General features: G+C 41.3%; 1 protein-coding gene across 2 annotated transcripts in view; it reads left to right on the top strand.

Moving 5' to 3' along the window:
• The window catches only part of atxn1a (ataxin 1a), a 102,379-nt gene extending 76,200 nt beyond the window's left edge, over nucleotides 1-26,179 (top strand). The window contains exons 3-5 of one of the 2 annotated variants that reach the window (XM_026157048.2): nucleotides 438-553; nucleotides 19,300-21,647; nucleotides 25,357-26,179. In XM_026157048.2, coding sequence (XP_026012833.1) covers nucleotides 19,809-21,647; nucleotides 25,357-25,953 — 2,436 coding nt within the window. In that variant the 5' untranslated portion in view covers nucleotides 438-553; nucleotides 19,300-19,808 and the 3' untranslated portion in view covers nucleotides 25,954-26,179. Of the gene's footprint in view, nucleotides 1-437; nucleotides 554-11,339; nucleotides 11,468-19,299; nucleotides 21,648-25,356 lie in introns of those variants that run through there. The other variant, XM_026157051.2, reaches the window with a different exon arrangement.
• The last annotated feature ends 1,158 nt before the right edge of the window (nucleotides 26,180-27,337 follow it).

Raw genomic sequence — 27,337 nt, 5'->3', positions numbered from 1 at the left:
GCACTTGAAGCTTCTCATAGATATGGAAGTGCTAGATGTCCCCCACCTTTTCTCTAACAAATATCACAAATCATTTTTAACTTATGTTCATGCACAGCAACAATCGCAGCATAAAATCCACCTATTCACACATAATTCATCAACATCCACATAATCATGACAGAAGTGGGGGTTTTTGTCTTATTGTAGGACTTTTATTTACTTGTTTGTAGCAAAATAATCAGAACCACGGTTTTTCTTCTTGAATCAAAGAAGAGCAGTGATTATTTTTATTGACGGAACAATGCAGTCTGTCCTCAGCTGTGTGTCCAGATCCATTCTTGCTATTGCTGACACAGCGTATATGAATATATGTGAATTTATATAAACATATGCGCTTTCCCCCTATATTTCCCTATAAATTTTGAGTAACTTTGTTTGTTGTTTTCATTCACCAGGGAGTGCTGTGTCCCTGAGTCAACACACTGCATTCTGGGATAGTCTGGAACCCTCTCCATGGGCTGTACCACCTGCTGACACACCTGGGGGCTCTGGAGGGGTTGTGTTGAATGAGGTAAAATTGTCTTTGCATTGATACCATGGTGAAAATTATTTTTTAAAAAGCATCTTCTGTTCTTTGCTATGTAATCTAGTTTCGTCTGTGCACGGCGACCCGCTGCGTATCGTGTTTTTAAGTTGCTAGAACTCAGGTTGTGCTTGACAACCTAGGACACAGTAGTTGGCTCATTACTGCTGAATCACAACTGACAAACTGCTATCACATTGTTATTTCAACCTAAAAGCTGTTAGTCTGCCATGGTTAATTTGATGTTATTAGTTCTGGCATCAAGGACTTTTCCAGATCAGTGTTTTCTCTTTGACTAAGAGTCCAGTTTTGCAATAAACCTGACATTCCAACTGCTGCACAGATGCGTGTTTAGCAAGGTTCAAATCAGCGACTTCTACATGTAAAAAACAACACACCAAAAACCACCTTTCATATGTGAGGTAAATGTACGGCTTGAGAAGGAATTGTTTGGTTTACAGCTTTGTTTGCATTGCATATGTATTTCTAATGTTTTTCTTTCAGTATCTGCTATCTAATATTTCTCTACAAATAGAGCTGCTGTTCTTCACATTTCTTGAAAAGCACAGACTACAACTGCTTTGATTTTCTCTGAATTACTCACTGCGAAAGTGCTGTCTTTTTGTGGTAATATCGATCCCCAAAGGGGAAATTCTGTTTCACTTCCTACCTTTACCGCAGGGAAGTAAGATGGCAGGGTCAGCTACAGAATAGCACCTTTGGAGCTGCTGCCGATTATCTCACTCACAGACATTTCAGTGAGGTCAAGGATTTGAACTCGGGTCTTCTGTTTGATGGATAGCCTCTCAGCTCACTATAAGCTGTTTTCCCAGTGAGTCACAAGGAGAGAAACAAGTTTTAAAGTAGAATATTTTAACTCCTTTTAAGCCCAGCTTTGGTAATCACATCTAGTAGAGATGCTTAAACACTGGTTTGAAGACAAAAAAAGTGAGCTGTACTGTCAGTAAGGCTGGTTCTTATACAGTATGTCATTGCTTTTTCTTTTTCTTTTTTTGGAGTAGAAAACATGTTCCTGCCTGTTGTTGTGATGCAGTGGCAGTAAGGGAATGCACTGTGGTCCACATCTCTATCCACCAGTTTACTGCTGCCTCAAAAAAATAAGAAAGAAAAAAAAATCACATATACTGTAAGTACACATCCACAGAGAGAACAACAAACCCATTTACCCCACAGGGAGCAGCCAGCACGGCAGTTTCACTGCCTCTCTATGCTTTTGTATGTCTCTGTCTTCCTGCCTCCCTAACCCCCCCCCCCCCCCCTCCTTCCTTGAGTTAATTGAAACTCAAATAAATGAAGATTTATTAGCGTCATATTGATCAAAACATATTGTGTCCTAAAAAACGTCTCACTGCACTGCTTGTTGAAGAGTACAAATATGAATTTAGAAAATGTCCCTCTTCTTCTTCTTTTTCTGTAACGGTGTTGAAGTGCACACGGCTGTTATTTCCTCCTTCACACTATCACCCTTCTTGTCAAATCCAAACAGTAAAAATGTGTGAGTGCTCGTGAGTGTGGGTGAGAGAGAGTAAAGCAGAGAGACAGAGAGAGAGAGTGTCGGTGCTATTCTTGGCTGGTTGGGGAAGTCTTGGCTCCCTGGCGTATGGGAAAAGGGCTCTTGGCAAGTCTCGAATCGAGGCATTCCATTATGTTGTCCTCTTGAAACACACACAGACATGCAGACTTGTTTTTGCCACTTAAAAGGACGTCGCATTCACCAAAACTTACTCAAAGGAGATTTTAACCATAATCACTATGTGCTAAATCCAAATCGTTACATTCACGAAACATTAAGAATTTACCCTAAAATGTGATGGTTTACATTTCAGTTGTAGAAACACGCCAGTAGCTTTCTAGTACTAGTACTTTATGCCCCGAGGCTCAAAGCTAGTTTCACTGTCACTCAGTTGCGCACACACGCAGACAGCATTCAGCACAATATCCTTCGAATCAATTGCCTAAGGAGTGGGAGGCTGTCTGCATGGCTTCTATCAGCTAATAGATCTCTCAACATCCCTTTCTCTCTACCTCTGTTACTCGCTCTCTTTGTCCGTCTCACTGCAGCGCAAGTACAAGGTGACATCACTGTCTCGTTCACCGTCTCTCTTATCTTCTTTCTGCTTCGCCATCATTTACTTGTACTTTAATCCCGCTCCCCCACTCCTGGTCCCGGTGTCCATCTCTCCTGCCCTCTTTTTTTTTTCTTTTTTCTTTTTTTTTTTACCCTCTTCTCTCTGTCCTTCCCTCTGTTTCTCTACCACTGCAAAGGCTTACATAACTGCAGTCAAACCCTCTGGTGTTCCAGGCAGAGATTGGGTTTGGTGTTGAAATGGGGTCATGGTCAGAGGGTGTTGTGTCTCAGGAGGACACGTACGACCATCCTGAAGGCAATTTGTGAGTGTTTGAGTGTGCGTGTGAGACTGGGGTTAGGGGGAGTCCCAATAAAGATAGTAAAACAAGGGTGTGTGTCTTTCTAAAACACGAGACAGCTGCATGCATACGGAAGCATATTGCACAGAAATAAGCTTGTTTTGCTAACTGCACACAATTTGCTGGTCTTTCAGTTTGTGTGTGTTTGTGTGTGTGAATAAAAACAAACCGAGAATAATGATGTTAAAAGAAAGTGACAGATTAGTTGGGAAAGTGAAGCGAGCAGTGACAAGCCTGTGTGGTCAGTCTGTCTGTTTCCTTTTTGTCATTCTAGCTTCAAAGTCTGAAGCAGTGGGAATGTTGGAGTGAACCAAATCCAACTCACTGTTTGTGCATACTTGAAGCTTTTTTCTTTACCACAATCTCTAAATATAAATTGCTTTGTCAGGTCAGGCGAAGTTGGAAAAATGAGATTGAAGCACTAACATAAACTTCAGTTATGGTATTTCTAGTGTAAGCTAGAAAGTCAAAGTAATTCTTTGGCTCGTATTATCAGCCAAGACGTTGCATATATAGCTGGGGAACAAATTGAAGGCCAGAAAAACCACATAAAGTACGTTGGCATGGTGCTTAAGGTCACTACAGCCCGTCAGAACAACTTCAGTGTAGTGGTGTTTTGAAGATGCTGGTGGAAAGTGTTGCCTAAACACACAGTCGCATTTAAGAAATCTTGAAATGCCGTAGTTCCTTATCAACAAATAGGCAGAAATTGAAGCAGCCTTTAGAGTTTACACATGTAAAGACTTCCACTTCTTTGTTATGTGTGTCCAGTGATGAAATCAATCAGTCCTGTGAGGTCTTTTCTTTGGAAAATGTAGAAATACAGTTACCCACTAACTGCATGCTTTCTGTCTTAGTGAGAAAGTTTCCATCTTTATTTGTCTACGCACATATAACATTTAAAATGCAGCTTTATTTTCTGTTGCAGTATTTTCAGTTGATCACAGATTTGGAAAATAAAATATTATCCCTTTGTTACCAGCACAGAAAACCGTATTCCCTTCTGGGAGACCGAGAGGACAGAGCACAGCTATTTTCCATAGTGTGCAGGGTAACATGAATGGAGGGATGTATGGATTTGTATGCTATGTTAAACTCTATTCTTTTCATCACACAAATTTTAGCCTCACAAGCAGGGATGCTGCTGGGCAGCATGCAGACACCTGTGGAGCGTGGAGCCTTTGTGTTTGTGAGAGTCTGCCTGTGGAATTTGTTTGTTTGGATGATTGCTGAGTACTGTACTGGCTCTGGTGTGCGCTGCACGTGTGTCCTGTTGAGTCTCAGGAGTGTTGGATGTGTGTTTGTGTAGAGCAGAGGACTTTGATGAATGTGTGCTCAAGCAGTGGCGCTGCCGCTCTGACATTTTTGTCCGTGTGCCTTTGAAAAGGTGGAACGCATTATTCATAGACAAGGACACATGCTGAGCAGCCGCTCACCTCTCCTTCATCCACAAAAGGCCTGCTGCCATGCCCATTCATGCCAATTAGTGCCAGTCTGCCTGTCTGTGTCCATTACAGCGGGCAGTTCACCTTCAGCGAACACAGCAGTATTGTTCTCTGTCCTAGATGTCGACACATGCAGCGACCATCCTAAAATCTGAGTGAATTCTTTTTTTTTTTTCTGTCAAGGAGGGAAAAAAATAAAGTGTATGTGCACTGACAAACAACTCCAGCCACATTATGTATTAATATTTGTCTGCTCAGCCATTCTGTTTAGTGCTGTGATCTCTGCAGCACCTCAGACTCGCGCACATGCACCTGTCAGCATAGTTCTCAGCCTGACATCAGATTTTGAAAGCTCTTACTCATGTCAGCGGAGTCTGATTTTTTTTTTCTTTTTCTTTTCTTTTTCGCATTTCTCCCACTTATATGAACAAATCATCAGATAAACATGGGCATCGCAAATTGACTTTTTGTATGAAAAATGGGATGGAAGGAAGGAAATCGGTTTAATAAGAAAAACTCTGTCAGTCACACTCTACATATGTTACATTGTAGGAGATAATAAAAGAATTATAGAGCATAACTTTCTTCCCATCCAATTGGAAAATCTTATTTAGGGTGAGCTACTAAAATTCTTTATAGGTGCTGTTCACCTGCAAGCTACTTCTCAACCCACCTCCACTTCAGCTCTACAAAGTACAAAGCTTACCTGATGTATCTGACTAAAACACGCCTGCCACTGATTTGCTGTTGCTCTCCCCACCTAATGATTTGAATGTGTGCGGACAGACGGGAGGGAATGCCCCCTAAACAGTGCCATATTGGCAAATTACTGCATCAGCTTTAACTATAGTGGTTCTGACTGAAAATTTTAATAAGGGAAATTTTTTTATTCTTTTCATCTTGAGTTTGATACCAGTAGAAGTACTAGTACAGGCCTATGGTACTTAGTGCATGATGTGTTGTTAGGTGGTTTCTAGGCAAAATACTGTCATCATAATACCATGCTCATTTAAAGTTTTGTGATAATAAATTTTATGTTTTTGTTATGAAATTAAAATGATTCTATGCTTTATAAGGCGCTTTGGATGAATAAATGCTAAAAACCCTTTTAGCCTTATGTGATATAGATAAGAACCTGGTTCTTATCTATATCACATAAGTCAGGAAGGTACATTTTAGCAATCTTCATGCCCATTGGGTACTCAACCTGGGTGCATGTTTTGGTTGTTCAACTCCTGATTGTGAAGCGGGAGTTCACGGGCAAACAAACTCATTATGTGTATTATAGTAAGATTTGTCAGATGAGTCAGCAAGACAAACATTTTTAAAATGCCTAAAACAAAAAGTAGTGAAGGAAAGTAATGAAGCAACCATGAGTAAACTTTAAAAACCTTTAAAAAACAAACAAAAAAAACCCCAAACACACAGATTCAGTAAACCATTTCTTCATTATGTGAATATGAAAAAGTTTTTTGTTTTTTACAATTTTTGTTGCTTCATTAGCTTAGTGCAGGGGTGCCAAACATCTGACCCATGAGCTAAAATTGGCCTGCCCAAAGGTCCAATCTGGCCCACTAGATGGCTTAGATTTTTTTACTGTATTTTCATTAGTTTTACTACCAAAACTACAAATACTACATATTTATATATATATATGTATGTATGTTTGTATGTATGTATGTATGTATGTATATATAGATATGTATAGATATGTTCATTCAATATTTTTATTCAGACATCTCAGGGATTAAATATATAAACCTCTAAGTAAAGTAAAGTAAGGGGTACAGTATTTCTTTTTTTACTCCTTTGGCCGACTTAAGATACAAATGGGCTGTATGCTTGCACTAACTCCATAGGACCACATGGGGTCAGCGTATGTAATTTACAGTGACCTTACTGGTTGTTGTTTTTTCTTCTTCTTTGTTTATTAACTACAGTCACTGGATAACTGGTTCTTCTTGTGAACCCTTTTACATTACACAATAAATTATGATTCAAGCTTGTGGAGAAATATTTCGATGTTCTTAAACACTAATTGAGTCATATTTAGAATTTAAAACAGGATTACTAATTGTATGTATTGCATTTCTTGAAGGGTTGGGGAAGGTGGTTGAATGGACAAAAGGGTTCTAGTTGTGTGGGCAGAGTGAATGAATAGATTGCATAATGGTGTTTGGATTACATTTATCTCTCTTTTTTACGCCTCTTTTCTGTCTTTTACTTTTATCTCCATTTTTCTCTCTTCGTTGGGGTCTTTTTTTTTAACAGAAGATGAAAAAAACCCAACTCATGTTTTCTGTCTCCAGCTACCTCCCATCCCACATTTCTCTTTTACTCCCTTTTGTACTGCAACACACATACTCCGAACAGGATTATATATTGTCTTTGAAAAGATATCTGAGTGTTTATGTCTGCATTTGTTATTGAATAAGTGTGTTGGACTTTTGCCTGCATATTTGTGTGTCTGAATGTCAACGATGACTACTATTGTTTGCGTGAGTGTATGTGTGCCTGTGTGTGTGTGTGTGTGTACTCAGTAGGATTATGCAGCAATAGAGGAGCTTAGCAGTGATTTGCCCATCCATTCCAGTCCCTCCCTAATCCTGCAAACACACACATGCATACTTCTTTGTGTGTGTGACTAGCAGGGATCTAATAGTGTGTGTGGATTAGTAGGTTTGTGAATGGGATGTGGCTTGGGCCGAAGTAGCGCACTACACTGCCAGCAAGTTAACAGTCTGGCAGAGGGTTTGTGAGCGAGGGGAAAAATGAAAGATATTTGCAGACCGTGTAAATGCCCCAAAGTTCAGAGGGCACTATCAGCATAATTATGAAATGATTACAAAAGGTTCTGAATAATAGATTACTGACAGAACATTAGTTCATAAAGTCTGTCTGGCAGACACAGTTTGTGTGTATGAGTGTGTGACCATTAGATGGCTCTACACGTGCTCTCTCACCAGCTTGCGCACACATACACACACATAGTCACACATAGGCCCAGAGACAGATGGAAAGACATGGATAAACAAGGGAGCTGAGACTTTTGCCGACGGAGACGGGAGGGGATAGATGGGTAAAGAGAGCGTAGGATGGCGGGGGTTGCTGTTGTCATAACCACAGCGTGTGTGAAGTTTGCGTGGGCGACTGAGAGAGAGCGGCACAGAGATTCAGTGTGTGTGTGACAGGGAGAGAGAGCAGAGCAGTGTGTGATATGTATATGGGTGTGTGTGTATATATAGAAGCTTTTCATCAGTTTCCTTAGTGACTGGCTGTGACTGAGACTGTGCTCTGCAGAAAGGCAGAAGGCTGAGACAGAATAAGGCAGGTTTTGCAGTGAATTTTTCAGTGCACTTAACAATTCATTGATTCTTGATGAGAGGAGATCATTGACTGAGGTGTCATGTTATGAGTGAGTCTTGTTGAAAAGCTCAATGCGTGTGTTTTGATTCAACCTTCATTCTGGCCATTTCTAATCAAACTCACTAAGGAGTGTGGCTTGTCAGTCAGGTCTGCATTAAAGTGCTTCTTGTTGTTTAAAGTGGAAAGATTATGTCAAATTATTGTCAATCAAAGAAAAAATGTGTGTTTTTCTAAAGCTGGAGATGTGCGATGATTATGATGTCGTGTTATACACATACAGCACATTCACCATGAAGCAGTTATGTACATTTGTAGGGATTCAACAGGACACTTTTATGCTAAAGGACAATGAGAAATGGGTTTTGAGGAAGGCAAGTCGTGCCAAGATTGAGCAATAGTGATGTTTTGGAAGCGTATTGGTTTCCAATTTTCAGTCACACCCAACTGAATCAGTTGTCTTGGTTGGGCTTCAGGCTACATTTGAAACAACAGGTATCATTTATCTTTAGATTCAGCAGTTGGCGAAAAGTTTCACCAAGGCTTCAGGCGAGACGGTCCACCTGATCAAAGGAGGGAGGCGTGCAGGGCTAGACTTCGGATCGCCAAGCAAGGAACTAAAATTTCTAATTTCTTTCTGCTCATTCTCTACTCCCACTTTGTCTCGCTCTCTTTGTCTTATCCTGCTTTCACTTGTAAACAAACCCACACAAATAGGGCTGCTCGATTATGGCAAAAATGATAATCACGATTATTTTCACTGAAATTGAGCTCTCGATTATTTGACGATATTTATTTAACCCTTTAAGACCTACCATAGAACCAAATCCGCCAGAGCTTATATATATTTTTTTACATGTTGTAGTGGCATTTTTGGGAGCATTTCAAGTTGCTATACATCAATACAACTGTTATAGCCCATATTTTAATAATATGTATGCATTAAGTCCATAGTAAGTACATTAATTGCGAAAAAGTGCAATAAACTACAAAAAAATTGAAAATCGTTTTTGTTTGTTTTTTTTACATATATTTCTACTTGGGGAAATTTAAGGGGCTTATCCCTCAAAACTTTAAATACAAAAAAGTTGCAAAAAAAATAGTTTACAACAACAGGAAATTTATTTTGAGTGTCTTCATAGTTTTATTTTGGAGATACAGCAATTTTTATATACTGCAGGAAAAACAAAGAACAATCCTATGATGCAAATTTGCAAAGAAAACAGCAGGTGCATCAAAACAAACTATTTCCAGCAGTGCAATTCGAGTTCTAAGCATCCCAGCAACTATTCAGAAAAGTATAGAGTCAAACATGACTTATAAAAACACCAGTATAGGCTTTTAAGGCCTACAAGTAAAAAACTACATTTTCCGCGAAAATGACGTCACTTCCGGCTTTGGACAGGAAATGGTGGACATGCGACAGTTCGCGTTGACGTCTGTTTCAATGTGGGAAGTGTTACGAACAGCTGATCGGATCGGCAAAGCGTGTTAAAATACTAAAATGTACTTTAATGTACTGAGACTTTATCATAGTTTGCATTGTATTTGATTTAAATGGAAAAACTAATGACTTGTTCTTCTAGTGAACTCTTCATACAGTGAATTATGATTCAAGCTTGCTGAGAAATATCTCTATGTTAGAAGGCTACAGGCTTACTAATCATATTGTATTTCTTGGGTTAGGGCAGGATGTTTAATGGACAAAATAGTCATAGTTGTGCAGTTTTTTGCTTTGCTTTTCCTCCTCAATCAGATATTTTGAGTTAATTCTTTTGAGCTTCATTTTGATGTTAAAAGACTCTTCGTTAACAACGTAATATTACGATTTTATAGCGCATATGCAGTGCATCATGAAGGATCATGATAAAATGCAGTGGTGTTGGTTACATTTCCAAAACTGCCTTCAAATTCCCCGATCTTAACATTTCTAAAGAAATGCACAATATTCAATTTCTTTAGAAATGGGTGGAATATTTTTGAAACAGGAAGGAAATTTCGCAACTTTCAGTGCCATAGCAAATCACGAACTGTGTTGTCAACATGAACGAAAGCCCAACCGTACTAGATGATCGCTTATCGGTAAGAATGCCCTATGAAAAATAAAATAAAAAGACTACAAATAAACTGTGACATTCCTGCTTTTTAAAACTCTTCACATTGAGCATTTTACTCTGTGTTTTATATGTTACCACATTCATTGCAAATATTGAAATGTCTCCTGCTGCCAGAAACTATGAATACCCAGTGTTGAACATTGGAACCCTGGAATGATATCAAGCTGACAGGAAGGCCAACTAAAACAAACAGGATGTCTTTTTAGTGCATGTTTAGACCAACTAAATCTTTCGGGAATCATTTTTCCGTAAGTTAGTTAGTCATTGCATGTGTGCGCACGTGTGTTTGTGTGTGTGTTAACATCCTATAAGAGAGTGCTCATTTCTCTTCTGTGCGTGCTACATCTCTTAGCATTGAAGAGCACATTTCATCTATATTTACTTCCAAATGGTCTTTTAACTAGGTCAGCTAACTAACGGAAATAGACTCCTCTACAATTGTAATCAGTCATACCATCTAGTGGTCAAAACTGGGAAATGCAGGCTTGTCGAATCCGAGCATGAAACCAACTATATCTGAAAAGGGGGACGAAAAGAGGTTCTGATTTTCCTTTTGCCTCCTTGATTTAATTCACAAACCCTTACAGCTTTATAAACAAGACACCTTTCCTCGGTTCCTCTCCAGCATATATCAAATATGTCTGGCGTCACCGTGATCAGATCAGATCAGCCTTATATGCAAGTCTATCGGTGTGTCTCGACGAGTTTTCCATGTGTCACTCTTTCATGCGCTCACTCTGTTTCTGTCTGCCTCCCTCTCTCTAATCTCTACTACTCACTTTCTCCCTCCCTCCGCCTTTATCTCTCCCACAGTCCCCTCTCTGCCCTTCTCACTGTAACACCCTCCCACCCAGCCTCTCTCTCTCCCTCTCCCTCCCTTTCGTTCTCTTTCTCTGCTTGTAAGCGGTCTCTGGGCGTGCAGCCAGCTGGCATGTGTGTGTTTTTTGAATGAATACCTGATGAAGTTGGACGAGCGAACTGTGGGAGGGGCCCTGTGTGTGCTTGCGTTTGTGTGTGTGTGTGTGTGTGTGTGTGTGTGTGTGTGTGGGGCAGACAGTGTGAGAGCTCTGGCTCGCATTCAGCCCCTTGCATAATACACGTTGGAGCTCTGCATGCGGGACTCCCTCCCTGTGGGCGTGTGCTAGTGTGTGCTACCAGTTTTGTGTGTACGTTTGTGCGAGTGTGTGTGTGTGTGTGAGAGAGATCACCTGAGTGCTGTATTTCAGTGGTAGTGAGGGAGCTTCCTGCCTGCCAGATTTAGTAGAAGGTTGCTGGCTCTGTGTGTGTGTGTGTCTGTGGTGTCTGTTTGGGGGGAGGGGGGGGGGAGAAAGGCAGATAGCAGTTTGTAGCACAAGTACACTGCTTGGGATTTACCGCCTGAGAGAGAGAGAGCGTGAGAGAGGGAGAGAGAGACTCGGGGTGCTTTACAAGGGACACAGCAGAGCAGGAGAAGGGAGCAGTTAAGGGAGCAAAGGAATGAGAGGGGGAGAGAAAGCATGCTGCAGAAGTGGGCTACTCCTGCTACCCTGGTAAGTACACTTCACACAGTTTTGCGCTCGCTCTGAATGAAGTGTGTATGGGAGCAGCAGAGTCAGCCTGTGTGTGTCTCAAATGCTTGTGGTGTTGTCTCACAGTATGCCTTTTGTAAATGCGTACTGCCCTAGTTTATCCTACAAACGTCGTTGCTTGTTTCTTGCATTCGTCCGTTCTCCTGAAGCTCTTCTCTTCTCTTCTCTTCTCTTCTCTTCTCTTCTCTTCTCTTCTCTTCTCTTCTCTTCTCTTCTCTTCTCTTCTCACATTTTTCTCATTCTTCTCCTTCCATTGGCTCTCCCTGCCTGCCCGTCTGTGTGTCTGCCCCCTCTCCCTCCTCCCTACCCCAGCCTCCATCCACCCAACCATCCAACCAAGCTCAGGGCTGCCGAGGGGTGAGAAAGTGCAAGTCATGCAACACTGCCTAAGTGTTTGTTTTCTGAACAAGACTCTCTCTCTTTCTCACAGTCATTTATTTCTCTCCATCTCTATCTCCCTTTGTTTGTGTAACTCTTAACCACTCTCCCTCTTTCTCAGTTTCTCTCCGCCTTGCTACTCTCTTTCTCGGCCCCCCTTGAGCTTCTCTAACTCTGTGCCCATCTGTCATTGGCAGATCCTCCATCACTCTCTCACTATCTGTCCGTACTCCTATATGTGTGTTGTTTGTTGTTGTTTGTGTGCAATTACGAGCGGAGGATGACAGTGAATAAAGTGGCAGCCTTGTCAAAGTTCCCAGTCTGGCAAGGGTTCTTCTAATGTGCACACGCACACGCACACACATAGGCAGCGCCGTGCTTGCAAACACACACTCACACAGATGAATGCAAAACTACGTCAACAAAAAGCTGCAGAGAAGCTTAGATCAAGAAATAAGAGAAGGAGAGACAGACAGTGAAGTATAAGCCTGTAGCAACACTCTACTTTCTAGTTGAACTATATTTAGCTGTGAGATAACACATCACGTTGGACTTATCCCTTTGATCATGATTATGATTATGACTGGGCAATCATGCACCCACACACACACTGAAAGGCATATACATTATGTGCAGCAGCATTTGCATAAAAAAAAGTTGCAATAGCATGTAAAATGTAAACAAAACCCGAGTGAGATGATTTGCATTCATTTAAACTGTTATTTCATAAAAATATCTTGAAATGAGAAATGTGTTTATTAGAAAAACACTTGCTCATTTAACATTTGATGTCTGAATAACATTTTGAAAATGTTAGGATAATGTCACATTCACCACTGTGTTGCATCACCCTTTTTTAACAATACTATAAGTGTTTAGCAACCAGTTGCTGTAATATTTACCCATTCTTTATAGGATTTCAGCTGCGCAGCAGTTTACTCTTTTGTCTATTTCCTTTCATAAGGGTGAACCAAAGGGAGTTGTTTAGAAGCAGCACTCTTACCATAGAGCCAGTATGTTGGTATATGTGCAAAATGTGGTTTGGCATTATCTTCCTGAAAAAGATTTCATCTGGATGGCAGTCTGTGTTGCTTTGAAATCTCAAATATTTCTCAGTATTAGTGGTTCTTCACAAATGGCCCCTGCCATGCTTCCCTATTTGAACTGTGTGCTGATAACAAGTCAGATCACCCCTCTTCTCTGAGGTCATTTTCCTTATAGTTTCCAAAAGATGTTAAAGTTGTAAAGTTCTTTATTTAGGTTGTTGTCCCAGCTTTCTCTCATATGTCTTTCCACGTCAAACTTTAGTATGTTAGTCTCCTTTGTCCTGTTTTACATTTTGTAGATAGCTGTATGTCTTCTGTGTTTTGTGTAGTTTGACATTGCTTGTCTTGTTGTCTTGATTGTTTTCTGCTGTGTCTTGCTACCCAGGCATTTCCTGTTTCCCCGATTACCCCTTAGTGTGTCTCTGTGTGTATAAATAATCATGTCTTCCCGTTGTCCTTTGTCACAGTGTCTATTACCTATCTTGTGTGCCGTCTGCAAGTTTTTGGTCATCGGTTGGATTTTTGCATGGACTTTCTAACCGCCTAATAAAAGGTGCATTTTCTGTTTAAATGAATCTGCCTCCTGAGACTGCATTAGGCTCCTTATCCTGCAAATCTCGTCACCTTTTAATCGTTCTATACGTTGTATTTCACTCACTCTGTAGAAGCAGAGATGCCATGCTGGCCTGCCATTTTCAGCATCTTGGGACTCAGTGTCTTGTCCAAGACACTTGGGCTTGTGCAGGAGCGTATGATTAGTGGCCAGCCCGCTGTACCATCTAAACCGCAGCTGCTCAGAAAGTGCAGCCGCATTTCTGGATCTTGTTTATATAAATATTTTTTTCTTTTTATGGTAGAGCTTGAGCTGGCATTTGTGGATACGACGATGAAATGTGTCGACTAGGACTGGTTCACAACTGACAGGAAATACCACTACAGAATCTTGTGCTTTTGGCCTCATCCCTTGCATGCAAAGATTTCTCAGGGATGATTGTCAAATTAAAAGACATAATTTTTTTAAATTGCTGAAATATTTGACACCTTTCCAGAGTGGGTAAACACCTCCCCCATCTTTAACTCTGAATGTCAGGTTCTCTGGATGTTTTATGTAATTGACCTGTTTCCATAGCTCTAGGTGCTTTTTAATATTATGCTTTTTTTTTGTCTTTTTACTCCTCCACTAACCCTTTTCAAACTTGCTTCTGGCTTCAAATTCATTATTTAAACAGCATCTCAACTTTTTTGGAAGATCATTTGTAGTTTAGTTTTGCTTGTTTACCAATGCTCAGTTTATACACTACTGATATATTTGTTTTTATTCCTTTGCATATTGACTTGTTTCCAGATCGACACAAAGTTTCATTTTTTTGTATGTCATACATCATATTCTGAAATTTAATGATAAATTGGAATGTTTTCAAAAATTGTAATGCAAACAGATGCACTGTAGCAAACACTGATCGTGGAGCCTCACCAGAATTTCTGTGTCTAGATGTCCACAACGTGTCTGCTGTATGTTGACTTAATAAGCCAATATGCTTATTACAGTGCTCCTGGGTAGAGATGCAAAGTATAATGGGTTTTTCTTGCTTTGATGGGAGTTTAATTGGATTGTGTTTATTCTGTAGTCACTACAAGTCACTGTTATTTAACAAGATCATATATTTGGGTCATTAGCGAACTGCATTCTGCAGATGTTTGATATAACTCACCAAATAGAGAATGTAAATGTTTGATAAGGGATCCAGTGGTTTTAGAACTCAACAAACATGGGAATTTTCCCAACTTGAAAGCAGTTACAGATCGAAAGTGACAACTACAACTAGAAACTGTAATAATGGATGTATTGGAAAGATAACATCAGCATTCAACATATTTAGTATATTATAGAGGCCTGTTTGACAGATGCATGCAAAGATTTGAGTGAGCAGCTTTTAAAATTATCATTCACTCTATTTGTAGATTTTTAAAGAACTTCCTCATCAGTTTGTACATAGTTTTGCATATAATTTGTCATTGTAGGGTTAGGTCCTCCAAAACAACTGAGAGACTCTCCAGAAGTTCTTCTATGAATTTGAGTTGTTTCATTGTTTTCCCATCTCTTTGTGTAATCCAGGACTGACTTTGTAATGCTGAGATCAGTGCTCTGTGGGGACCATGCAGTCTGTCACAGGACTCCTTGTTCTTTTTGTAGCTGCAGATTTTTCTTTCTCTCTTTTTTTAGGTGGATTCTGGCCACTGGAACTTTTTCATAGCTGTTATAACTCTTAAAAATAAGTCATCTCTGTTGATGTCTGCATTGCAGGAACTAGAACCTTTCAGAGTTCTTAAAGCCCTGCATTTTGGGGTCTTTGACATACATGTGTGGTGGAAAAATCCAAGTAAGCAACAAAAAGGGGGGAAATGGAAGTCATAAAGCATATGTCAGATTTTCTAGTTTGGGCATCCACCCACAGTGAAGCAATGTAGTATGTGTAGATGAAAATTGGCAGCTTTTTCAGTGTACCGGTACTATATATGCCACTAAGTTAAAGACAACAGCTCAACTTTAATGCTAAAAAGAGACTTTTTTTGTATTTAATATGCCAGTTTTTCAGCGATAGTTTGGAAGGATATCGATTTGTTAGAGATACAGTATGACAGTCCAGTCCAGTGTTTAAGTAAATATTTTGTAATTGTTGTATTAAACAGTCATAGTTGTGGGTGGCCTTATGACTTCTGTTGTGGCGCCATAACCACAATGCACTCCATTACTGTGAGAGTAAAACATAAAGTGTTTATAAATTATAGATTGCCTTTTAAGGTGAGGGTAAGTCTCCAGGAGATTAATGTTCATGAGTACTGTGTCCTCTGAAGTAGCAACTGTGAGAGAAAGGTGGCATATATGAACCTGCAGTGAGTGAAAAATGCCAGTATTTGCTGACCTGCACACAGGTTTTGGTAAGGTGGAGAAGCGTGTTTGTGAGTGTGTGTATAGAGAAAAAAAAGGCTCAAGCACATGGAGGACAGGCAGCTTGGGTTACAGGTCATCTGATATCTACACACACCCACACCACAGCGCACAGTCCTGCACGTACACACTGCAAGCTCAGCAAGATTCAGGTGACTTAGCTTTTCAGCGAATGTGTGTTTGAGTGTCACTTTCAGTGAAGCAGTCCTCTCTTTGTGCAATGTAGGTCAGCTGAGCCTGCTCTCTCGATCCCTCTCCACGTCTCCCATGCATCTTAAGCTTTTCCTCACTCTCATACCCTCTGCTCTCCAGTCTTTCTCACCTCCCTGCCTCTGTTTATCCCTTTCTCGACCTTCCTCGGTCTCTTCCCTCATTAACTGTTGTTGTAGCCATGCTGTTTTCTTTTTTCTTTCTTTAAGATACCAAAGTTTCCCACAGTGGATGCGAGAAGGGGATTTACAGTGGGAATTACTCTTTTGTTCTACTTTGAGTTCTTTTTCTTTCTCTTTTCCACTATGAACACTTCTTTCTGGCTCTTAGTAACACTGCAGGATAAAATGGAAGCAACCGGGAGGATTATGAAGTTAGCATTGGTGTCTCTGCTCCCGCAGCACAGCTGTGATTTCTAGTTATATTTGTATATTTAAATGCTTTATAATTTCCCACATTACCTTTAATGTGACATGATAGTACACTTTTCCAGCAGAAGTTGTTCAGTAGCTGCTATGCTATTGTTGTCATGACTTGTTTACCTGATTTTTGTCTAAGGTTAACTATTATTTTATGTTGCACATATAAGATTTCTCTTGGAGTACAACCATTTTCATGTGTCTGAATCAGTTGTGACAAATTGATGCTGCCACAGACAGCAGCATGAGCAGATCTGAGCTGCATGTACCGACATTGTCCGTGTTTGAGGTGACAGCTGATATGAAATGTCTCTCATCTTTGAACACTCAGGCATATAACGTTCCCTTTACCTTAGAGTCTTAAGTTGAGCAAGAGCTTGTTGAGTTGTTTTTACGTAGTAGATTCGGATTCCTTTATTGTCAGTCAGTCAGTACATCACAGATGCATTGCTGAATGAAGTTATGAGTACAGAAGGGAAGAAAAACCACCAAAAACATCACAATAAAGACAGAATGAGGTTAAGATTATAGGGCAACTGACTATTACACATGAACAGTAAAATAAGATAAATAAAAATAGTATTGCACGGTGTATACAAACTCTTTAAGACTGAGGTGAGGTCAGCTATTGGATTGATGTGCATTATTGTCTCTGTTTTTGTATTTTGTGACTAAACAGCGTGACTGAGGTTAGGTTTGCTGAAGAGACATGTCAAAGATTTGTTGCAAAAGGATTCCAAGAGTGTACAAGTGAATACTAATGTAGAAAATAGGGAGCATAAAACCATTAAATGGAAGAATGATAATTGAGAATGGTTATGTAGTAGGAGAGGTGGACAGGCTGAGGCAAGAGAGTCAAGTGGAGGTGGAGTGACAGAGAGGAGACAAAGAGGGAGATACAGAGAGTGCATCTCAGGGCTAAAAGCTCAGCGATCAACATTCCCTCTCAGCACACATCTGAATCATGCCGGCTCGATTAAACAGATAAAGTATATACTTGAATAAGCGAGTGTGCGCTGTGTACCATGAAACAAAGGCTGCTGTGTGCTCCGTGGAAATGTGAATATGCATGTGTGTTTACTCCTACGCCTGTTTCTGCAGCTGTGTTGTAGTAGCATTACAACACGTCTTAAATTACAGGAATCTGCTTGAGCTGCATGATGTCCCTCGCTCTAGAGAACACACATTTACACACATACTGTGTGTGGGGGAATTAGCTAAGAAGGCAGTGGAAGCCTCCAAAGTTTGGTTGAAAAACTACATTTTTGGGTTTTTTTTAGTAACTTTAGAGTAGGACTCAAATTGAGAACCACTAACTGTTAAAATTTAATGCAGTATTGTATTTTATTTGATGATATTGCCAAACCAGCTAAATAAATGCAGCTGTAACCTGTTTTTAATCAGTTTCCTCAGTCCCGTTTGATACGTTTTAGTGAATGGATGGATGGTCCACATCTTCCATCCATCTTCTTCATTAAAGACGCTTTTAGAAAAAGAAAAGTATTTTCAGATGTTAATCATCTGGTTCCTTATTGGGCAAAAATAGTGAAAACCTTTACTTTTATTTTGTCAAGTCCATCCATTTTCTTAACTGCATTTCCAGTTAGGGGATTGTTTGGTGCCACAACCTGTCCCAACTGTCATAGGGCCAAAGACAGGCTACGCTCCGGACAGACTCTCAGTCCATCACAAGGCTTTTTTCAGTCTGTAGCATCACTTAGGCGTTGATATAATTTGCTGTTTTACTGCAGAAATGGACAGTTTTCTAAATGTGTAACTGTGCAGGCGGTCACAGAAACCAGGGACGGTACAAACTCACTGACTCTACAAAGAACAAATAAATTGGTGAGCCGTGCAGCAGTGTGTTAGTGAACGATATGTGAGCTACCTGTGCGTGTGCGTGTCTGTGTGTGTGTCTGTATGTGAAGTTGTGCTGTGCTTCAAGAAAAAAAACACGTGTCAGCATAATTGAATATACACAGGTGTCAGTGTTTGAGTAAGCAAGCGGTTCATGCTCGGTGTTGTGTGTGTGTGTGTGTGTGTGTGTGTGTGTGTTGGGGATGTATGTGCTTGAAATTCCTCTACATTATTTATGAGTTTCACACTGAGCTTCCCATCTTTCACAGTAGGGGATGCTCGCAAACAGATGGCACACACAGGCACAGGCACACACATGTGGTACACTCATTTATGGTATACACACAGGCTTGTAATCAAACTCTTATTATTAGTCATTTACTGAAAGTGCCTGGTTATTGTTGCTTGGAGTGGTCATTTTTATATTAGCAGGGTCTCTTTTCTTGAAATTGCAGTTACCCATGACTGACCTGTGTTGCTGTTATTCACATTGTTACATAAAACACCTCCATATCCACACAATCTACAGGTCACGCTTGTTGCAGTGGGCTTTTTGTATTTGTTAGCCTCCTAATTCTCATCTTTGTCACCTTTTTAGAGCTGTTACTTGACCTCCCGAATGTCCTGCTGGCTTATTCTTCGTAGTTCAAAACGTTGTCCTTTTATGGATTTGTTGGTGCTAAAGTGTTGTTCCATTGTTAAATTTGTTGTTGCAGAAGTTGTTTTGCTCAGACACATTATTAACCTGTCTGTCTTTATAGGTCTGTAGATGCGCTGCATTCACTAGAAGGGATTTTGAAAATGGCTCTGTCATTATAGTTGCAGTCTTGCTGAAAAAAAAGCACAGAATAAGAATTATAAAGTATTCTCCTATTCATCAGTTAACGAGCCACACCTTTTCTAACCATCTATTTTTTCCTCTCTCTTCCACAGGATTGTGCTGCGTGCGGGCAGACTTTCTTTCACAAGGAGATGATTCCTCATGAAGTGCGACGCACTCGGCCCCCCATCGTCCTCTGCGACAGCGGCAGGTTTGACGTTGTGACGCTCTCCACCTCCACGCTGAGCTCACCCATCAGTCGCTAAAGATCCCCGGACGGAACGGACCGCCCTTCCCCCTCCCCTTTTAACCAACCCTCCATATCGTCATCCCCATCTTTAATCCTTCCTCACCTGCTTGTTAGGGCCTGGATTTTTTTTGTCAAGAAAAGGCCTTGGGTGAAGTGGATAGAGAGGGAAAAGAGACAAGATTGGGGAAGTTTCATTTTGTGGCTAATTAATGTGAAATAAAGGACCGGACATCAAAAAGTGAGAAAGCGAACAAAAGCGACAACGAAAGTGAAAGAACGAGGAAGCAAAACAAGGGAAAAAAAGAAAGCTGTAGTCCAAAACTCGAGGAAGGATAACGCAAGTATAGTTGAGGGGCGTGAGGTGAAATCAGCATGAAGTCCAACCAGGAGCGCAGTAATGAATGTCTGCCCCCAAAGAAGAGGGAAATCCTCTCTAGCACGCTACCATCTGAAAATCGCTCACCTATCATGCCACCTGCCACTGAGAGCCAGCGCTCAGAAAACATGACCTGGCTCGCCAGTGTGGCTGGTGGGAACGAGAGCAGTGTGGGTGCGCACCGTAGCTCCAGTCACTCTGACGGATCGCAGTATAAATCTCCCTCCTCCATATCAGACTCTTTGACCTCTGCCTCCTCACTGAGGGTGGTCTCATCTCTTCCTACAGTGTACACATCCCACCTGCCACAGACCACAGTTGGAGGAGCTGTCCATTACACCCATCTGCCTCACAATATGCAGTTTATAGCCTCACCTTACACTGCCCCATACAGTTACATCCCCTCTCAATTGCTTCCTCCTCCACCTCCTCCCCCCCTGTCCTCCTCTTCCTCGGCTGCACAGAGACCCTCACACACAGAGACGGCCTCTGCTCCTTCACAGGCCTCCAAGCAGGACCAGCAGCGAGCATCCACAGGACGTACCTCCATGCCTCCTCCTTCTACAGACCCTGTCCCTCACCATGTTCAAATATCAACATCCCCACGGACTGTGCCATCATCCCATCACCAAGGAGGCACTCACCTTTCGCCCCACTCAATGTACCCTCACCATACTTTGGGACACAGCATGTCTCAGGTGGTGGTGCAGTATACGGATGGACCCACCAGAAAAGAGCAAGGTGGCTCTCAGAGACCCAGAGAGCTCCACAATGGAGAGCTGGAAAGGGGCCGGCGGTATGCCGCGCCACTCGAGTCTAACATCTCCAAGTCAGGGAGCAAATCACGGGATGCCACATCCTCTTTGTCTTCCTATGAGGCTCGACAGATGGTTCTGCCAACAGACTACTCTCCGCATGATCCATCAGGGCTGAGAACCTCTGTCATGTTAATGCCCAACAGCCATGGGGACCACCAGCTGGTACCACCCAGAGCCAGCCCTGAGAAGGTGACAACTTCAGCCCCTGCACACCTGGAGAAAAGTGGCAACATCATGGGCAAGCCTGTCAGTCGTGCTCCATCCTTATCCAGCACCACCTCCTCTTTCACATTTCCACCCCCACTAAGTGTAGACAGCCTGAAAGCTGCTGTCAGCACACTGCCACCCCAGACCGTCATCCAGACCACCCACAACGCCACAGAGCCACTCTCAATGGGGCTCTCTTCCACCAGTATCTACCCTCAGCAACCTATTATCGGCTATATTGCAGGAGGCAGTGGTAGCAGCTACCACACCAGCCTACAGCAACACTTACTCATTCCAGGCCCCCAACCGGTCATCATCCCTGTCAGTGGAGGTGGAGTCACAACATTGGAGCCTGTAACCTCCCATGTTACATCATCTACCCAAGCTGCACCTTTTCCTACTACACTCCCACATACGTACATTGCCGCCACCGCCCCCAAAGGAGAAACTCTGGAGACCCACACTGGCTCATTTCACCAGGATGCCCCAGGTGCAGTGGTCCAAGCCCAGCTTCATCTCCCCATTGTTCCTGCTCCACCAGGGCTGGTGGCGACCTCCGCCGCACATCCCCCCTCTAGTACGGTGCTGCCTCCCTCGCTCCCCCCATATTTCATCAAAGGTTCCATCATCCAGTTGGCTGATGGCGAGCTGAAACGTGTGGAGGATCTGAAGACAGAGGACTTCATCCAGAGTGCTGAGATCAGCAGCGAGTTGAAGATAGACTCGTCCACAGTGGAGCGCATTGAGGGGAGCCACACCTCGCCCAACTTTGCTGTGGTTCAGTTCTCCGTTGGTGAACACCGTACACAGGTGAGGGAAAAAATCTGAAACATTTAACAGACATCGCAGATTCAGGAGTCCAGTATCGCAATCACACGTTTCCTTAATCAGTTTATCACGTACAGGGGTGTTTTTACAATTTTGAGAAACTAGCTTATTTGCTTTCTTGCTAAGCAATAGCATCGTCTTATCTTACAAACTTTAGCTGCTGGTTAGCTTAGCATGAAGTCTCCTCTGACTAACAACAAGATTCTTAAAATTCACTGCTCTAGCACGTAACCTCACCATGAAACTGTGATGTGTTCGCCTTTTTTTGCAAAGGAATTAAACAAACAAGATAGAGGTAGAGCAGGTCATTTGCTAATCGAAAGGTTCCCCGTTCCTTCAGTCTTTCCCAAGACACTGACCCTGATGTGTTTACTGATGTGCGAGTGGGTGCTTGAGAGGTAAAAAGTGCTCGAAGGAATAAAAAATTACACTGCTGTGTGAATGTGTGCGAATGAGTAAATGCGACTTACAGTTTAAAATCACTTTGAGTGTTCGCTCTTTAGCAGCAGAAAAGTGCGAGTAGTGGTAGTAAGTAGCAGTCCATTTATGGTCTTAAATTTAATGTGCTGCTTAAAGTTTATTTGTGTTTACCTTCTCACACAGCTAGGATATTTGTTTCCCCTTTGCATACATTGTTTTAATGTTTGTAATAATGTGATTTAATAATTTCTCAAAATGTTCACATGTGGTTTCACGATCTTTACAGAGCTCTGTTTGCATGAGGTTGTCAAAGTTTGATTTATCTCATTCATGCACACAAACATGTAAATAAAAAGTTACTCGGTCCTTTGGCATTTTCCAGGTGGGACCGAGGTACCAGCACACCTAAATCTAGTATGTGACTAATCTAGTATCTGGCTAAACAGTCCAGTTCTGGTTTTATTTTTAAGTTCTGTGAGCTTAAAAATAATCTATAATAAGGCTTCTATGTGTATCATCGTCTTCCACAAATGTTTAAAGTTTTCAAGGTATTGAGGACTGGTTGTCAGGTTGTCTTAGTTAATTAAAGCCATGTAAATGTGTTGATATATTGCTACATGTAATGCTTTGCATATTTAAAGTGCTGATTTATACATTTGAATTAGCAAAGAAATAGAGCTTTCTGTAATTTATTCTACCAAAGTACCAGCTGTTGTAAAGTTCTTCTGTAGGAAAAGTACATCCTTGACTTACTGATGCTACTTTTAGCAAGATTAACTTTTTCACTCTTCTTTTGTACATTTGTCCATCAGTCTTTGACATTTTCTTGCTGATGTTTTTGACCTCTCTTCTGGTCATCCTTCAGTTGCTAGGTGTTTGTAGGTTTTCTTTATGTACTGTCTATTTTAAAGCCTTCCACCTCATTTCAGTCGGATTGATGTCTGGGCTTTGACGAAGCCTTTCCTTAAGCCTTCATTTCTTCTTTTGCCACCAGTGCTTGGTAGATTTGCTCCTGTGCATTAGATCGTTATCCTGTGCAGAAATATTCAACTGTGGGTTAACTTGAACTTTGGTAAAGGTGACTTTATGTTATCTTCATATCTTCATTCATTAATAGGCAGATGTTTGGCTCTGATGTTTTTCCCCTTCCACTAAAGTTCTCTTTTTTCTTTTATCTCTTTCCGATCAGTCATGTGCAATTTGACGCTAATAGTTACCTGCAGACCCCGAGATGACATGTTGGTGGTCTTTTTTTATTTTTTACATTTTTTTAGTGGTTAAATTGTCCTTTTTTGGGACATTTGTTTACTTCTTTTCTTTTCTACTCTGCCACAGTTAAATACAAACATACTTGAATCTCTCATTAACATTGATTATTGATTGTTGGGGTTTCCTCTATATTATTGTAGAGTCTTTACCTTATAGTATAATATGTGCCTTGAGGCAACCCTTGTTGCGATTTGAAGCTGTATAAATACATTTACATTTAAATGTGAATTGCAGCAATCTCTTAATATCCGATATTATGCCACAGTTTATCTTTCGGGTTTTTATAGGAACACTTGCGCTCACGTACACTCATGCAGCCTTCGCCCTGTCTTTGAGGATGTGCGTTGAAGCCAGTTAATCTTTTTCATCTGTCCATGCTGCGACTCGTCCACCCACACAACACATCTCTAACCATCTCTCTCGCCCCCAGCTGCTCTTTGATGTCGTACCCCACAAAAGCTGACCATCTTTCAAAGACTTCTCTTTCTCTCTTGTGCTCCTTCAATGGTTCCTCTTACTTTTTTCCTGAGCGGCGGTTATAGCTTTGAGTCCACACTCAGAGAACTTACTCCAAGAAGTCAAAAGTTATATAATACAGGAGGGGAAAGTGTTGCCTGACGTAAGATTTGAGATTTGGTACTTGTCACGTCTTTCGCTTGTATCCTTCTTGACATAGCTCTCTTTTCATTTCCTCCCTCTTCTTCTTGTCCAACCTACTCTCTCTTTTTAAACTTGTCTTTTCATCCCCATCTTAGAAGCTTCCTCCACTTCCATCATCTCGCTCTTTTACGGTATCCTATCCCTGGCTTTGCCTTCTTTCGGATGTTTCTGATGTTTATTTTCCTTCTCCTGAGCCTGCAGCCGATCTCTTTTTGTCATCCATTCATTCTTTTTATACATTCAAACACTAATACAGACCCAGTCAGGGCTTTAAGTCCACAGTTTAAATCAGAAGTGAAAGAAAAATCACAATTATTGCATAAATATCTTTTTGACTTTGCAGAACACTAACAGAAAACGTTTGTATTTCTTTCTAACTTAAAGTCTTAGAAGACAGGAGCAGCTGGATACCCTTACTGCTTCTTACTGCCTTACTAAGAGCATTGAATAGCAGCCATGTGCTGCTAATCAAACACTCTTGATTAACTGATGATCAGCAAGTGTGAGCACCTCTATGAAAGTAGAAGTTTTGGAAGTTTCTCACAATAATGTGAGAGACTCTGAAAGTTGTACAGAGAACAAGTTATTGCTGCTAAAAGTGTTTCTACAAGCTACTGAATCCTGGTGTGGACCTCAGAGTTCTGTGAAAACGTCCTTTTTCAGATGAGAGTTTCAGGTCTCAAGCTGACACCAGTATTAGTAGTATAGCAGTGTAGTGTTTTCAGTATTCGTCATGACAAAAAGGTTCACAAACAGTAAAGTAATATGCAGCAGATTTTCTCCATGTTTTTTTAATAATGTGTACTTAACAGGGTCAGTGTTATAGGACATGGTGTCAACAGGAGGCCGCAGAATTTCAGATTTCAGTTTAGAAAATGGCCAAACGGAGGCATGGCAGGTTTTCCTTTAAAGCTTTTCTCAAATAAAATTCAGGACACTGGCTGCTGTCGTGCTGCTGGGCTAGTCTGGGAACTGGGTTACATTCAATTTCCTGTATTTCTTCTTCTTTCTTCTTTTTTCTCGTTATCCTTTTTTAGACACTGCGTTCTTATCGAAGCTCCAAAACTGAGTGGAAAATAATGTTAAAGTCATGAACTTTCATAATTAACATGTTAAAACCATGGTTTAGTTCATGCCTTGATTTTTGGACCTGAGATTCACAAAGAAAAAATTCCCCATATTCCGATCTAATTTCCTGAAGGAGCTTTAAACATTACAGCTTTCGGCTCTACGTGAGATTGTTTAGTTTAACAAAATCAAAAGATCAAAGTGGATTTTTTTGTGAAACAACAGTATATAATGTAAATAAGGTATTCATTCGTTTGTCCCCAATTCTCTTTAGGTGAGCGTGGAGGTCTTGTTGGAATACCCCTTCTTCGTCTTTGGCCAAGGCTGGTCTTCATGCTGCCCGGACCGGACCACCCAGCTTCTGGAGCTGCCTTGTACCAAGCTTTCTGTAGGCGATGTTTGTATTTCACTCACGCTCAAGAACCTGAGGAACGGATCTCTGAAGAAGACTCAACCCCTGGAGCCGGCCGCCCACGCCTCTGTCCCCTCCAGCCACGGACACCTCAAACCCCCTAGAGCTGTGTCGGACGCTCCTCAGAGCTGCAGTGGAGGAGGTCCCAGGCACAGAGAGCGGGAGAATGGCATCAGCCAGCGAGGGAGTGGGGAGAGTGGAAATGGAGGTAGAGGGATCTCCGGTGTGGAAAACGGGGATCTCGTGTTTGGGGAAAGAGTTTCCAAAGGTCAGGTTGTCGGCAGTACAGAAGCTGGCTCTACTAAGCCATCGGGAAGCAGGAAGCGCAGATGGTCTGCGCCCGAGGGTCGAAAAGTAGAAAAATCAGAGGAGGAACCACCTTTGACCCTTCCCAAACCTTCCTTCATCCCTCATGAGGTGAAAATCAGCATTGAAGGAAGGTCAAATATTGGCAAGTGAAGGCTAGCAGGACTGTTAACAACCATGAAATAAAAAATAAACACAGCTAAAAAGATTCTACAAAAACCCCATAAATGTCCACGGTGAAGGTTCATTCGTCGTGGTTTTGTTTTTTTGTTTCTTTTTAGTTCACATCCTGTACTGTAGCGGTAACCTTACCCTACACCTTACATTAAGTCCATGTAGTTTAACACCTTTATGTTTTTTTTTTAATAGATTGATTAATTATCACATGAGCAATCTGTGCAGTTTTGGTGATTTTCATGAGAAGATTTCTGGTGAGGGATTTCTGACCTGTGCGTTGAATGTTTATCGGTTGCTCTGTGGCACACGGGCGCGACATTCGATGGCTCTGCTTGGCCGGCGACACATTACGCTGAAATTTCCACCCTGATTGCCCATATGGAAAAGATATATATAAAGTTTGTATCTGTCTTGTGTGAAACTTGTATGAAAAGCATATAAGAGTGAAAACGGATATAAGATCCCTTGAAAAATTATATAATGAAACTTGTATGTTTTGGATACTTACTAAAACAATGTATGAAAGTAATGAGAAAGTGGCCACTTTCATGAGTAATCACATATAAGTTTTTACTATTTCTTTTCCATATGGGTGGTTCACAGTCGCACTCTGTGACAGTGATGTTACCTGTGTACTCGGGCAGTAAGGCTGCCTGGATTCGCCTCTGGTAATAATGAAGGATTTGCGGGTAAATCATTAAAAATTTTCACTTGCTAAATCAGACCAGAAGTTAATATGATCTGATTGTCACTGTGTCATCCGGGCCTGTGGTTGACCGGAACCTGAGGTCATCGTGTCGATGCCCGTGTGCTGCACACAGTTGTGAGGGAACAACACTTACTCTGCTCAGTTTGTAGACAGTGGAGTCTTTGCTTTCATTTCATGTTAGTGTTTTTCATTTGACTTTTTTTCTTCTTTAACCCCTCATCTCCCATCTCACCACATAGGTTTTACATTTTTTTTCAAGATTTTTTTTAAAACCTTAATCAGGGGTCCTTTTTAATAATCAATCGATCGCGCCTAGGTGGGTCAATGTTCATGTATCAATATGCGATGCCCCTAACCTTAAGCAAATGCAAACACACTGGGTTGGTGAACCCAGCGTGTTTGCACTCGAACGGAGTCTTCGCATACGATCCTAGCGGTTTTGTTTGAGTTTTATTTAATGAATCACTTTAATTTTTCTTTACAAATCCTGAAAGGTCGCGTGAGGGGAAGCGAGAGAATCTCCACGTTAGCTCTGAGAGGGTCAGGATGTTTCAAAGCACTTAACACACCTGTCACTCTCATCATACAGCCAACAAAAAAAAACAACAAAAAAATGATGATGTTGTGTGTTTATTTACAAAGTACTGTATG

The sequence above is a fragment of the Astatotilapia calliptera genome, chromosome 22 (assembly GCF_964374335.1).
Source record: "Astatotilapia calliptera chromosome 22, fAstCal68.1, whole genome shotgun sequence".
Taxonomy (NCBI): Eukaryota; Metazoa; Chordata; class Actinopteri; order Cichliformes; family Cichlidae; genus Astatotilapia; species Astatotilapia calliptera.
Note: the sequence above shows the minus strand (reverse complement) of the source record. Positions and strands in the feature narration are given on the sequence as shown.